At 44.1% G+C, this 15,449-nt stretch overlaps 1 protein-coding gene across 1 annotated transcript in view; it reads left to right on the top strand.

Annotated features, from left to right (window-relative positions):
* Positions 1-12,533, top strand: part of LOC149290370 (uncharacterized) — a 90,968-nt gene extending 78,435 nt beyond the window's left edge. The window contains exon 3 of the mRNA XM_089489283.1: positions 11,600-12,533. Within this exon, the coding sequence (XP_089345409.1) occupies positions 11,600-12,475 (876 nt within the window). The 3' untranslated portion in view covers positions 12,476-12,533. The remainder of the gene's footprint in view (positions 1-11,599) is intronic.
* The last annotated feature ends 2,916 nt before the right edge of the window (positions 12,534-15,449 follow it).

The following is a 15,449-nucleotide window of genomic DNA, read 5'->3' as shown; positions in this document are numbered from 1 at the left end:
AAAGCAACCCAGCAGCTCTAACCCATCATCCACACATCAGAGCATGTTACCCAAACAGCAAAAAACCCCAAAAAAAGCAACCCAGCAGCTCTAACCCATCATCCACACATCAGAGCATGTTACCCAAACAGCAAAAAACCCCCAAAAAAGCAACCCAGCAGCTCTAACCCATCATCCACACATCAGAGCATGTTACCCAAACAGCAAAAAACCCCAAAAAAGCAACCCAGCAGCTCTAACCCATCATCCACACATCAGAGCATGTTACCCAAACAGCAAAAAACCCCCAAAAAAGCAACCCAGCAGCTCTAACCCATCATCCACACATCAGAGCATGTTACCCAAACAGCAAAAAACCCCAAAAAAAGCAACCCAGCAGCTCTAACCCATCATCCACACATCAGAGCATGTTACCCAAACAGCAAAAAACCCCAAAAAAAGCAACCCAGCAGCTCTAGGCCATCATCCACACATCAGAGCATGTTACCCAAACAGCAAAAAACCCCAAAAAAAGCAACCCAGCAGCTCTAACCCATCATCCACACATCAGAGCATGTTACCCAAACAGCAAAAAACCCCAAAAAAAGCAACCCAGCAGCTCTAACCCATCATCCACACATCAGAGCATGTTACCCAAACAGCAAAAAACCCCCAAAAAAGCAACCCAGCAGCTCTAACCCATCATCCACACATCAGAGCATGTTACCCAAACAGCAAAAAACCCCAAAAAAAGCAACCCAGCAGCTCTAACCCATCATCCACACATCAGAGCATGTTACCCAAACAGCAAAAAACCCCAAAAAAAGCAACCCAGCAGCTCTAGGCCATCATCCACACATCAGAGCATGTCACACTAACAGCAAAAAACCCCCAAAAAAAGCAACCCAGCAGCTCTAGGCCATCATCCACACATCAGAGCATGTTACCCAAACAGCAAAAAACCCCAAAAAAAGCAACCCAGCAGCTCTAGGCCATCATCCACACATCAGAGCATGTTACCCAAACAGCAAAAAACCCCAAAAAAGCAACCCAGCAGCTCTAACCCATCATCCACACATCAGAGCATGTTACCCAAACAGCAAAAAAACCCCAAAAATGCAACCCAGCAGCTCTAGCCCATCATCCACACATCAGAGCATGTTACCCAAACAGCAAAAAACCCCAAAAAAGCAACCCAGCAGCTCTAGCCCATCATCCACACATCAGAGCATGTTACCCAAACAGCAAAAAACCCCCAAAAAAGCAACCCAGCAGCTCTAACCCATCATCCACACATCAGAGCATGTTACCCAAACAGCAAAAAAACCCCAAAAATGCAACCCAGCAGCTCTAGCCCATCATCCACACATCAGAGCATGTTACCCAAACAGCAAAAAACCCCAAAAAAAGCAACCCAGCAGCTCTAACCCATCATCCACACATCAGAGCATGTTACCCAAACAGCAAAAAAACCCCAAAAAAGCAACCCAGCAGCTCTAACCCATCATCCACACATCAGAGCATGTTACCCAAACAGCAAAAAAACCCCAAAAATGCAACCCAGCAGCTCTAGCCCATCATCCACAAATCTGAACATGCCAGTAGCAAAACCCACAATCCACACTTTGAAAACACCAAAAAAATAAAAATAAAAAAAAATAAAAATTAAAAAAAAAATAAAAAAATTTTAAAAAAATAAACAGCACCCCAGCACCCCAGAGCAAAAGCATGGTCACACTGTCTCAGCCCACCCCACCCCACAAGAAGAAGGTAAAAATCCATCAACCTACCGGTAGAGAAATTGCTGATGGCCGGTCTTGATCCGAAGATATGGCAAAGCCAGAAAAAGTCCAAAAGTCCCAAGGCAGAAAGCTAGGAAAAGTCTGAACCGCAACCAAGACTAGAGCTCCAAAGAGACTCTTTGTCACCAGTCCGCAGGGCCAGACAAAGGGGGCAGATCGATGGAAGCCGGCTTTTATTTCTCAAGGCAAGCCACCCCCCCCCAATTTCGTTAGCCAATGCAATTGATTGGCTTGATTTCGCAAGCCAATCACTGCTGCTAACGAAATTCAAAAATCGCGCCAAAGCTAATCCTAACCCAGCCCCCTGGGTTAGCCGTTAGCCCTTTAAATCCCTGGAAAGCCTATCGCTGCACTTTGCATCATTTGAATTTCGCGCCGAAAAGGATTGCGTAACCCGAAGAATCTTTCCTAACCCGGGACAGTTTTTTCCAAGCCTCGTTTTTCGTATCCCGAATATTTCGTAACCCGGTCCTTTCGTATCCCGGGGTACCAGTGTATTCACAATATATGTTGCTGGGTGGAAATGAAGACTGACATTTTTAACAGACTATTCTCAGATCAATGGGAACTGAGAAGAATATTATTTTCCACTTCCTTGGAGAGACAGGATGAAGAACATGTAATTTAGTCTCCTTGTTTCTAGCCAGATGGAGGATGCAGAGTAGAGAGTGATTCCCCTGCAATCTTTGCCAGTCGAAGCAACAAATCAATTAAGCCCTGCAATTATAACATTAGCAATCAATCAGTTATTAATACTTAGACCCAAGGCCATTTGCATACAAAATGTTAAAATACAATACAGCTGTAGGAACAGTATAATAAAAGTACAAGACAAGTAAATTACATAATAATCTTGCATGTAAAAGGTTTAAAATACAATTCGGTTAAAATATAGACAACAAAACTATAACTAAATGAGGGCGTCCTCAAAGCAATCAACAGCAATATTGGCAATATATCTAGCCCCAATCTTCATTGCTGCCAGGGAAAAAGGAGGAACCTTAAGAGTTAAAATCAGACAGGAAATTAAAAAGGAAAAGCCCTTTCTGAAAGAAGAGTAGAATCCAAAGGAGGCAGAATAGATCGCCCCAAAATTGCTTCTCCTTCTTTGTCTTCAGAGCTAGCGTTAATGGACTGTTGCTTAGCTTTCCTTAAGCCGCGCGTCTTGTCTCTCCACTTACGGTACACCGCTTCCGGCTTCGTTTGTGAGGCATTTCTGAGCGTCCAGGAGACTAGGAGCAGTTTGGACGCAGTTTAGAAGCGGTTTAGTCGTCGTTAGGCAGAAACCCTTGAAGTGTTTGTGTAATGACTGGGCTCCAGTCAATGGAGGTCTTCTTCAGGCAGAAAAGGGAGGTTTATGCAAACACAGAATGACATCACTGCTATGGAAGGCTCCCTTGACCAATCAGAGAGCAAGATGAAGGTCCTTCTGGAAGCTTCCGTGAGAAGGAGATATAAGGCCTGAGAGACCAAGAGACAGTTGGGGGAATTGTGTCGGTTGGAGATCGAGAGAGAGAGTTAAAGAGCGGAGCTTGGAAGTTAGTCTCAGAATTGGACGCTTAGGTTTATTTAATAGCTTATATGAATTGAACATTATATACTTACAAATATTATACCTGCAAGATTCTTAATACAGTGGTACCTCGGGATACGAAATACCCAGGTTACGAAATTTTCGGGATACGAAAAAATCCCATTGGAAAACATTGTTCCGGGTTACGAAAGTTTTTTCGGGTTACGAAAAAACTTTTGGTGCTTTTCGGCGCGATTTCACACGGAATCGCGGCTTTTCCCCATTAGCGCCTATGGGAATTCGGCTTGCGAAAGCCTTTCGGGTTACGAAATTGACAGCGGAACGAATTAATTTCGTAACCCGAGGCACCACTGTACCTTGTATGACTTATGTTTTAGTTATATTTTGTTATCTATAATAAATATCTCCTTGGAGTATCTACTACTCGACGCTCCTTTTACACGTGTCTTGGATCGGTTGATGCTTGGGAAGATCAGTAAAGAAGTAAAAATAAGGTTCCTTAACTGGTCCCAGTGTAGGTTAAGGGAAATCCTTTTATAATTCACTGGTTGATGGCAGAGAGATTTAAGGAATTTAAGGGTCTGCTGGGCCAAAAGCCATAATGTCTAAATGTCTAATTAAAATTTTGTAATTCACTCTGATAGCCTTTTGGCTGAAAAGAGGGGTATAAAACTATTATTATTATTATTATTATTATTATTATTATTATTATTCCAGGGCTGCAGTTTGGCTGCTTGGACCACCGGAGATCGTCACAGTGAGTCAGTTGGAAAAGCCCATCTCACTCCAGAAAATAAAGTTACTTGAGGAGTTTGCACTCTACGTCTTTCTGTAATAATAGCTACAAAACTGATAATAGCATTTGGGACATTTAGTCTTTTAAAAACAAATATGGCAGATTTAAATGCTGCTTTAAAACCTCTTTCCATCTGCCAGCTTTGTGCTGGTTTTGGGGGTAAATGAGAAAGTGTTGGGAGGGAGGGACTGCCAACAGAATTAGGAGATGCATTGCAGGCTATGGACAGTTTGCGGCCAAGAAAGGTCCAAAAGACACGGCAGCAATAGTCCAGTTTGAGATTGCTTTAACTGCCCTGGCCCAGTGCTAGGGAATCCTGGGAACTGGAGTTTATTGTGGCACCAGAGCTCTCTGACAGAGAAGGCTCAATGTCTCACAAAACTACATTTCCCAGAATTCCCTAGCACTGAGCCAGGGCAGTTAAAGCAATCTCAGATTGGATTATTGCTGCAGTGTGTTTGGGACTTAGGTGACCCTTGGCAAGTCACACTCTCTCAGCCTCAGAGGATGGCAATGGCATCCCCTCTCTGAATAAACCTGGAAAGGGAACCCCATGATAAGGTTGCCTTAGGGTTGCCATAAATTGGATTAGACTTGAAGACACACATGAAGAACAGAAAAAAAGTCGGCAATTATTTCACAGGTTGTACATGGGAATGGGAGGCAGTGTGGTGCAGTGGTTTGAGTGCAGGGTTACAACTCTGGAAGCCATGGTCCAGTGCCCCAATCCTCCATGAAACCAGCTGGGTCCCTTGGACAAGATGTCACACTCTCTCAGCCTCAGGGAAGGCAATGGCAAACCTCCTCTGAACAACTCTTGCCAAGAAAACCCCAGGGAAGGCTCCCCAGAAGTCGGCAATGACTTAGAGCCACTCCACAAAAAACTACAAAGCCTCAAGAAAGAGCCAGTGTGGTTTAGTGGCTGGAGCATTGGACTATGACCCTGGAGCCCAGGGTCCGAATGCCCTCTTGGCCACGGAAATCCACTGAGTGACCTTAGGCAAGAAGTCACACTCTCTCAGCCTCAGAGGGAGGCACTTGCTAAACCACTTCTGGACAAATCTTGCCAAGAAAAGCCTTCAATGGACTTCCCTTAGGGTCACCATAAGTCAGAAACAACTTAGAGGCACACAACGACAACAAGACCAGTAACAGCACTAACAGAAGGCAGCATGGGAGAAAAGAAGGAAGGAAGGAAGGAAGGAAGGAAGGAAGGAAGAAGGAAAGTAACGAAGAAAGAAAGAAAGAAAGAAAGAAAGAAAGAAAGAAAGAAAGAAGACTTGGGAGTTGTAGTCCTCGGTTGAGAGGGATTGGAGGGGCTTTACTGCAGGGCAGGACCAGTGTTGGTAAGAAGCCTTGAACTTATTTCCCGGCATGTTTTACCAAAATCCATGGAATCCACCCCATATTACACGGAATATTCAGTCAAAATCCCTTGAAAGTTCCCGTAATGTTAATAATAATAATAATAATAATAATAATTATAATAATAATAGGATTTATTTATATTTTTATTAATATGGTGGACCTTTAGCAAATAAATGTAAACCTAATTGAATAAAAATAATTGTAACTTATTTCAACTCTCAAAATTACCATTGGACCAAACAAAGAATCTTTCAGTCCTTCTAATACCTTTAAGATATTTATTTGGACATGAAGGGGGGCCAGGAAGATTTATGCAAAATAGAAACGTGTTCGGCTGCAACCACACTGCAGAAATAATCCAGTTTGACACCCCTTTAATTGCCCAGGCTCGGTGCTATGGAATCCTGGGAATTCTAGTTCTGTGAGACATTGAACCTTCTCTCTCAGCAAACTCTGGTATGATAACAAACTACAATTACCGGGACTTCATAGCACTGGGCCATGGCAGTTAAAACGGTATGAAACTGGATTGTCTCTGGAGTGAAGATGCAGCCTGAGTTGGTTCCAAGACACACTGCAGAAATAATCCAGTTCAAGACCACTTTAGCTGCCCTGGCTCAGTGCTAGGGAACCCTGGGAATTGTAGTTTTGTGAGAAAGAGCTCTGGTGCCACAATAAACTACAATTCCCATACATCTGAGGAAGTACGCTTAAGTCTAGGAAAGCTCATGCTGCCAACTTTTCTTTTAGTGAGTCTCAAAGGTGCTACACGATCTATCTATCTATCTATCTATCTATCTATCTATCTATCTATCTATCTATCTATCTATCATCATCATCACCATTATTATTATCATTATTAAATTCAAATGCAGCTGAGAAAGTGGACTTAGATTGGCAATGCTGATATACTGTAGAGACTCTTTCTCTGGGGCTGTGATCTGGAAGCGTGGAGGCAATTCCCTTCTCAAATCAGGGAATCCTGGGAATTGTAGTTTGTTGTGACACGTATGTATATATACAGTATATGTATGTGTATATATGTCTCTGTGTGTGTGTGTGTGTGTTTATGCATGTTCAACTAAGGACTCAGAGAAGGTTCTAGAACATACTCCATAGTCACAAACAGCACACAAAATGGCTGCCAGAACACAAAATGGCTGGCAGTGTGACTGGGGCTCCAGGGTCCCTCAGTCCCTCCTGCCTTCTTCCATATTAACTGCAGGAGGAGCCTGTGAGGGTGGGGCAGGGGGTGGGGCCTTCCAGCTCCTCTGCCCCCATTGGCCAGAATGAAGAAGGGGAGGAGCTTCTGCCTCTATTTAGCTCTGTGTGCGGAAGAGTGAGTGAGAAGGGGACAGAGACAAGGAGGCAGACAGGGACAGGGACAGGGACAGGGACAGGGACAGGGACAGGGACAGGGACAGGGACAGGGACAGGGACAGGGACAGGGACAGGGACAGGGACAAGGCCTGGAAGTGGTAGGTTTCACTACTGCACTGAGGCCTCCAAGTGCTGAGCCAGAGGTGGCCATTTTGTGCTGCTTGTGACTGTGGGGAATAATATTCCGGAACCTTCTCTGAGGCCTCAGTTGAACAGAGGCATCTCTTTCTCTCCTGAGGCTCCAGAGTCAGAAGGAGGCCAGGCTCCTTGGGCCAAAAGGAAGGAAGTGTGTCCCTTTGTGTCTTTTGTGTCTCTTTTCTGAGAGGGTTTTCTTATTACACAGCTCTGCTCCTTCTGGGGAACATGGGTTTTAAAAAGGATCAGAAATGGAGATGATAGTTTTAATACAAGCCTTATTCTTCTTCTTCACAAACATTGGGCTTTGGCTTCAAAGAGGAGGCTAGTCCCCCAAAAAGGCCAGAAGTGGCTCCTTTGGGAGGTTTTAAAAGTCTCCTCAGTTTCCTTATTAATAGATTATTAGGCAAGAAGGAAGGAGACAGACCAGAATAACTCATATTACCAAGAATGAAACATAAAACAAACAACATAAATAAGGATTATAGACTAAAACAAACTACTTAATTTTTTAAAGGAAAACCATTATTAGGAGGATAAAAACAAGACATGGGTGCTTCTATCCTTTTACAATCGACTCAGGATGTATCTGCACTGCAGAAATAATCCAGTTTGAAACTCCTGGCTCCATTCTATGGAATCCTGGGATTTGTAGTTTGTTGTGGCATGAGAACTCTCTGGCAGAGAAGGCTAAGGGTCCTAAAGGTAAAATCCCAGGATTCCATAGCACTGAGCAGTTAAAGCGGTCTCAAAGTGCCTTATTTCTATAGTGTGCATGCAGCCTTCTTCTGAAAGGGGCTGATGCTGGGGAAAAGCACTGGGGACCTCTGCAGGTTTCAGCAGATGGTTTATTTATTTATGATGCACTGATTTCACATCTATCTATGGGGACATAACCAGGGGCCTCTCTAATTCCCCATCCCCTAATCCCCCCCCCCCACTCTAATAAGGCATGGAGTATCTGTTGAGTAGGGGAGCTGAAGTAAATCTATGCTAGGTCCAGGGAGCTTTCTTTGGTGGAGAGGGAGGAAGGGGATGCCCACCTCTGCATTGGGCCAAAGGAGGCATATGTCACCTGCGTATGTCACCAGCAGGATGCTGTTCTTTGTGTCTTTGAGTGCTGCAGGGTTTCTTGCCAAGTCAATCCTAATCCTGGTCCCTTTTCTCAGGACCTTCATCTTGGCCTCCTTGGACACGGCTTTGGGCCTCTCTTGCTAGAAGTGACCCAAGTGCAGGACAACCAGGACCCCCTGCCCACCTGATGGCCGAAACAGAGGCCAAGCAGAGGGAGTCGGGCTCCAACAGAAAGAGGCTCCTGAGGTACAACAGCTCTTTGGTAAGTTGCCATTCTTACTAGTAGTTTCATCTATGTCTGGTCCGGCTCATGAAAGCAAGCAGAGAACATACTGTCCCAGTTTGGCAGAAAGAGTCCTGGGTAATCCTCTGTCACCTCATTTTTTCAGGGGCTTAGAAAATGTCCCATTTCTCTGTTCTCCTCCCACATTCCCCATTCTCCTCAGGTCAGTTCAGTTGCTGAAAAATTTGTTCCAAGTTCAAAAGAGTGTTCATCCCTTCCACTCAAAAGAGGGGAGAAGGGAGGAGAGGAGGAAGCAGGGTCTTGCCCTTGCCAGGAGACGGAGGCAAAAGCAAACTGCGGTACCCTTCCTCGCTTGTGTGATCTTTATCATACAACTTTGTCCATCTTGACCACCTTCTGGTGTTGCTTAGCCACATGTGTCTTACTTTCCCCATCTGTGAAATGCTGGGGGATATGGGAGAATATGTCTAGGCCTAAACTGAGGGTGGGCCCAGTGGCCCTCAAACCCAGAGCACTCTCCAGAACTGTTTTTAACAATGAAATATACCTCTGAAATTAGGTGAGATATGGCTAAATGCACTATAATTCATTGGTGACTAAATGTACTATACATGTTGGGATAGTCAGTATCCTAATCAATCAATAATATTCCAGAAATGGCCTAAATTATATTCTTTATTATATTGTATATTATATTGATAGGATTCGAGACAAACTGGATCTCAAAGGCTGCAGCTTTTTTCTGGCTTGCAGAATTTAAAGTTTATTTCCTGGACTGAATTCTAAAGTGACCAAATAATATTTGCAATGCACCATGTGCTTTCCTCCCCTTTTGTTTAGTCACTCTCTGGATGAGGGCTATTTTCTGTTGCAGGTGACCTTTGCGGATGTGGCTGTATATTTCACCGAAGAGGAATGGAAAATGTTGACGAAGAAGCAGAAACTTATGTACAGTAATGTGATGATGGAGAATTACGAGAATGTGGCCTCTGTGGGTAAGGAACCTGAATCCATTGCCCTTCCTGTTAAGACTGAGGGCCCTTTCATAATTTACTGTCAGAGCGCTATGATTCTGCTTTAGAATGATATAATCAAAGAGTTGAAATAGACCACAAGGATCATCCGGTTCAATCTTCTGCCATGCCGGAATAGACATTCAAAGCACCCCTGAGAGATGGCTATCCAACTTCTGTTTAAAGACCTCCAAAGAAAGAGACTCCACCAAACTCTGAGGGAGTATATTCCACTGTTGAAGAGCCCTTACTCTCAGGAAGTTCCTCCTAAAGGTTAAGTGGAATCTCTTGTCCCTGTGGCTTGCATCCATTGTTCCATGTCCTTTTCTCTGGAGTAGCAGAAAGCAAGCCTGCTTCATCCTGAATATGACATCTCTTCAAATATTTGAACAGGGCTGTCATATCCACTCTTAACCTCGTCTTCTCCAAGCTAAACATACCCAGCTCCCTAAGTCGTTCCTCAGAGAACATGGTTTCCAGACCATTCGCCATTTTGGTTTCCCTCCTCTGGACATGCTCCAGCTTCTCAACATCTGTTTGAATTGTCGTCCCAGAACTGGACACAGGATTATTGCAAGTGAGCCCTAACCAAAACAGAATAGAGTGGCACTATTACTTCCCTTGATCTTGACACTATGCTCCTGTTGATACAGTCTAGGATTACATTGGCCTTTTTAGCTGCTGCATAACACTGTTGACATATGTTCAACTTGTGCTCTACTACCATTCCTAGTTCCCTTTCACACGTAATTTAATTGTCATAACAACTTCCTGCGGAATCATGAAATTTCTAGTTTTAGTGAGGCACTATTGTTCTCCACTTTGTAAGGTTTCTAAATATCAAATCCTAAACTGCCAATTCTGGAATGTTGTGGGACGCAAGTGCTATGCTTTTAGGGGATTTTGGTACTTAGCTCAATAGAGTGAAATAGTTTTACTGGGGCAATAGTGACCTCTGGACTCAGCCAATCTATAGCAGTTCCTGAATCAAACAGATCTTCAGTGGGATTTGAAATAGGTTTTTGTGTTTTATTTAGGGGGAAAGCAAAACACACAGACATATACATATAAGTGTTCACGCACACACACAAGAACTAGGTAACAAAGGTGGGTGTGGTGAATAGATGTAAGGCTTTGATAATGATGATACGTTATCTATCCAGATCTTTATTCCAATTGTTGAGGATTTGAAATAAGGAGAGATCAGTAGTTCCCATGACAATTGGGGTTGGTGAGTGCATTGAGGTGTTTAGCCATGAAAACAAACAGAGTGTCTATCTTTAACTGGACTGACACCGAAGAACAGCAAGTCGGGGCTGATATTTATACTGAAATTGGTTTCTGCTTGGGAGCAGAAACTGTGGGTTCAGAAAGGTTTATATCACTTTAGAATATTTCCTTTGTGGGGGAAGAATAGTGTGAAACGAACTGAAAGCAATGGCTGTTTGATGCAAATACATCAGACAAAAGGCATTAGCTCACCGGCTCTCAGATTCTTGTTGGCTCTGAATTTTGATTGTGTTCACAAGCCAATATACACTACAATCTGAGGGTGACACTCCCACATGCAGGTCAAAAATATCATAGCAGAGTACGGAAGCAAATATCCAGATATAGGCATTGGCAATGCAATGACCACTTTTCACACTTAAAAATAAGTCACAAACACAGTCGATTTCATCGAAATCCTTGGAGGTTCTCTATCTTGAGTTGCAAAATAATACAAATATTTGCAAGCTCTCCTCTCCGACTTCCATCAACTTCACCATCCCTTGTACACACAACTCCGATCCAATCCACTCCAATCCTCATGTGAGCTGCATACTGTATTGGTTGTGAGTCCTCTCCTGGTGCCAAACAGCATGAAGCATCCTCTGCAGTTAGCTTGCATCATACCTTGGGCTCTGACTCAGCATTCAGTGGCCATCTCACAGGATATGATGCCACCTGTCAATCAAAGTATTTTTGCACATGTTTAATTGAATATTTTTTTTCAACAGTCCTTTATCTTCTTCTACTGATTCCCTCAAGGCAGTCCCCATACGGTCTCTTCTTTGCTAGCTCCTATGAGTAAGAATGCAACCATTCAATGGATTTAGAGGCATAAGCAGCAGGGTCATGCTTGAGTTACTCACAGCAACTTTATTAATTTAATCTCTAAGAAGGAGGGGTTAATGAGGGCTAAATCATGCAGTAACACCCTCCTCTGTTAAGTCTGATTTTGAATCTCATCTGTAATTGTCCTTCTTTACAGAAAAACATTTCAGTCATGAGAGAGTCCACACAGGAGAGAAGCCATACAAATGCCAGCATTGTGGGAAAGGTTTTTCTCAGAAGTCAATCCTAATGATACATCACAGAATCCACACAGGAGAGAAGCCATACAAATGCCAGCATTGTGGGAAATGTTCTTCTTCAAAGTCAGACCTAGTGAAACATCAGAGAGTCCACACAGGAGAGAAGCCATACAAATGCCAGCGTTGTGGGAAATGTTTTTCTCAGAAGTCAATCCTAATGATACATCAGAGAGTCCACACAGGAGAGAAGCCATACAAATGCCAGCATTGTGGGAAATGTTCTTCTTCAAAGTCAGACCTAGTGAAACATCAGAGAGTCCACACAGGAGAGAAGCCATACAAATGCCAGCGTTGTGGGAAATGTTTTTCTCAGAAGTCAATCCTAATGATACATCAGAGAGTCCACACAGGAGAGAAGCCATACAAATGCCAGCGTTGTGGGAAATGTTTTTCTCGGAAGTCAATCCTAATGATACATCAGAGAGTCCACACAGGAGAGAAGCCATACAAATGCCAGCATTGTGGTAAATGTTTTTCTTCAAAGTCACACCTAGTGACACATCAGAGAGTCCACACAGGAAAGAAGCCATACAAATGCCAGCGTTGTGGGAAATGTTTTTCTTGGAAGTCAATCCTAATGATACATCAGAGAGTCCACACAGGAGAGAAGCCATACAAATGCCAGCGTTGTGGGAAATGTTTTTCTCAGAAGTCAATCCTAATGATACATCAGAGAGTCCACACAGGAGAGAAGCCATACAAATGCCAGCATTGTGGGAAATGTTTTCCTCAGAAGTCACACCTAGTGACACATCAGAGAGTCCACAGAGGAGAGAAGCCACACAAATCCTAACATTATATTTGTCAATAACGAATACAACAAATATATTTTCAAATCAGCAGTGCAAAGAAAAGGCCCTTGTGATCTTATTTGTAAAATTTGTCTGTCAATATGTCTCTATGTTTTCAAGTTGGATTTTGTTACGTTTAGGTTTTAATTGCCAATAGTATAGATAAGTGCTTTGGGTTGTCAATTGGGCTGGGGATTGTGGGTTGTGGTATAGGTTAGGTAGATGGGAGGTTGGGATTTGTTGCAGCTGGTTAGAATAGTTATGGGAAATATAGCTTTTGCAATGTGTGGGATTTTGGCTTAAGAAAGGTGGGGGCAGGTATTAACAGAAAGGGCTAGTTTTTGGGAATGGCAAAAGGGGGCCTTGTAACCTGTGGGGCAGAGACTGTGGGAACTGGAGGTGGGGGCTAGGTTTGGAAGAGGGTCATGTTTTAGGTTTTAGGGGTTTGAATGCATTGTTTGGATTGGAGTGGTCAGTTCTGGCTTAAACATTGAATTTCTATGTGTTCTCAATAAAGTTCTTTACTGTTTCAACACACTGGACTTTGATGCACAGAATTTCTGAAATGACCCTTTCTTCTCTCCTCAGTTCTCATCTCCATTCCCAGCCATAAGAACAGCACAGACACACAGACACAAACATACAGGATACACAGAGAGAGTTATATTTCCAAATCAGAGCCTTCCTTTCCTGCCTTTCCCTCCTGAGTCCAGCTCTGCACCTTGGGCTCCATTGCGGTCTCCTCAAAGGAAGAAAGGAAGGAAGGAAGGGGAGGCCACTGAACCCCAGCGCATACCTTCCTTTCCCACAAACGCCGCCAGCGGAATAAGCAGCAGCATCTAGGACCTGGCAATCCCTGTGCATGCAGAGGAGGGGCCTTTGGGACTATATGCGCCTGCACAGTCTCAGCCCCAGAAGCCATTTCTGCCCTCACAGTCTGTTCTGAGGGAGGGAGGGAAGTGGGGAGAGCCCTTGTTCATTCAGAAGAATGGCTGGAGGGGAGAAGCCCCTCTTCTCTCCCCAAAGAAAGGCAGGGGTCCTGCAAGGCCACCTCTCCCTCTTTCCTTCCCTGTCCCCTCCTTGGGGGATTCCTTGGGTCCCGGGTACTAGGGGAGTTGTTATGAGAAATGAAGGCCGGTGGGACCCTTGGAGAGAGGCATGACCATGGAGGGGAGGGGGATCCAAAGGTAAAAAGGTCTTTGAAGAGCCCCCTCCCTCGTGGAAAGTGGGGCCGAGGAGAGACCCTCTCTTCTGATGCCTCATTTGGGGAAGAGTTTTGTGCCAAATAGAAAGCATCGCACAGGATAGGATTCAATGGCATTTTTCTTGGGGGAGGGGAGTTTTCTCTGGAGTCCTGGGGGAGGGGGCTCTGGTGGGGAGAGAAGATCCAAAATCCTCTTGGCCAAAGCCAAGAGGAGGGAGACGGAGGGACCTCAAAACTCTGGCAATCCCCTGTCAACCTGGGAAATAGGCTTAGAGACCCACAGGATCCAGATTGGGCATCCTCCCTCACATACTTATCTTTTCCTTCACAACAACCCTGCAGAGGAGGACCAACAGAGAGACCCACAGCCTCAGAAAAATCCCCCCCCCCCCAGTTCTGGGAGCATACTGAAAGGGCTTTTGACCCCCTTGAAGAGAAGTTGTTTATTATTATTATTATTATTATTATTCTTTTTCCTCAATGGAATGAAAGAGGATTACAGTAATAAAATAACATACAATTTAAGAAATACAATTACAATTCCAAACCCCCAACCCTTCTCCCAATTATAAAAACATTAATCAACCTTTAAAAATCCTATTAAACAGCAAGAAAATTTAAAACTTTCATAACACAATACAGTAAAAAAGTTTTATTCGGGCAAGAAATGGGTCGTTTTCTGAAGGAGAGGTGGGAGGGCAGGAACGATATACATCAATAGCAATTTCCATCACACTAACGATGGCAAGGGTCAGGGTCAGGAGGAGGGGGAGGCAAGTCAATAGATCTCCTCTAGTCTGGAAAGAGGTCCGTCTTAATAGCCTTCCTAAAGGCTTCCAAGGTGTTAATAGGACGGATCTCATCTGGCAAGTCGTTCCAGAGTGAACCAACACCTTGTATCTTGCCCCGAAACTAATGGGCAGCCAGTGGAGGGATTTAAGAACCCGTGTAATGTGGGCAGTTCTAGAAGAGCCCGTAACCAACCTGTCTGCCATATTCTGTACCAATTGAAGTTTCTGAACTTGGCACAAGTCCCATGTAGAGTGTGTTACAGAAGTCGAGCCAAGAGGTGACCAGCGCATGTACTACTGTTTCAAGGTCTCCCTGCTCCTCGCCCCATGTCCCCAGATGATCTCACCCAGCAGCTTCATGTAAATGTTGAATAGCACTGGGGACAGAATCATGCTTTGAGGGATGTCCGACTTGAGCTCCCTCTTGGTCGAACAACTGTACCTAAGTGACAGCATTTGGAACCTCAACGAAATGTAATACTCCAATCCCCAACTCTCCCATATGTTCCAGAAGGATACTGTGGTCAATGGTATTGAAGGCTGGTGAGAGGCCTTCAATAGCACCAGCAGGGTCACACTTCCTCTTTTCAAAGAGCTGTCGATGCTCAGACGGAGGTCATCGACTAATGTGACCATGGCTGTCTCAACTCTGTAACCCATCCTAAATCCAGTTTGAAATGGATGTAGAAAAATCCATTCCTTCCAAGACTGCTTGGAGTTGAATGGCGACTGCCCTCTCAATTACCTTGCCTAAGAATATTAAGATCCAAACTGGCCGGTAATTGTTTCTGTCCAGAGGGTCAAGGGAAGGCTTTTTGTAGAAGTGGTTTAACCACCGCCTCTTTGAGGCAAGATGGAAGACAGCCTTCCCTGAAAGATGCATTAGTTATATGTTTAGCAGCATCTTGATGGTATCTCCCCCTGGACAGCCAGCCAAGACGCACAAGGATCAAGAGAGCAAGTCCTCTTTTCATACTCCCA

The sequence above is a fragment of the Sceloporus occidentalis genome, unplaced genomic scaffold, assembly GCF_023333645.1.
Source record: "Sceloporus occidentalis isolate IW3139 unplaced genomic scaffold, rSceOcc1.0.p SCAF_39, whole genome shotgun sequence".
In the NCBI taxonomy this organism is placed as follows: Eukaryota; Metazoa; Chordata; class Lepidosauria; order Squamata; family Phrynosomatidae; genus Sceloporus; species Sceloporus occidentalis.
This window is presented reverse-complemented; position numbering and strand designations above follow the sequence as displayed.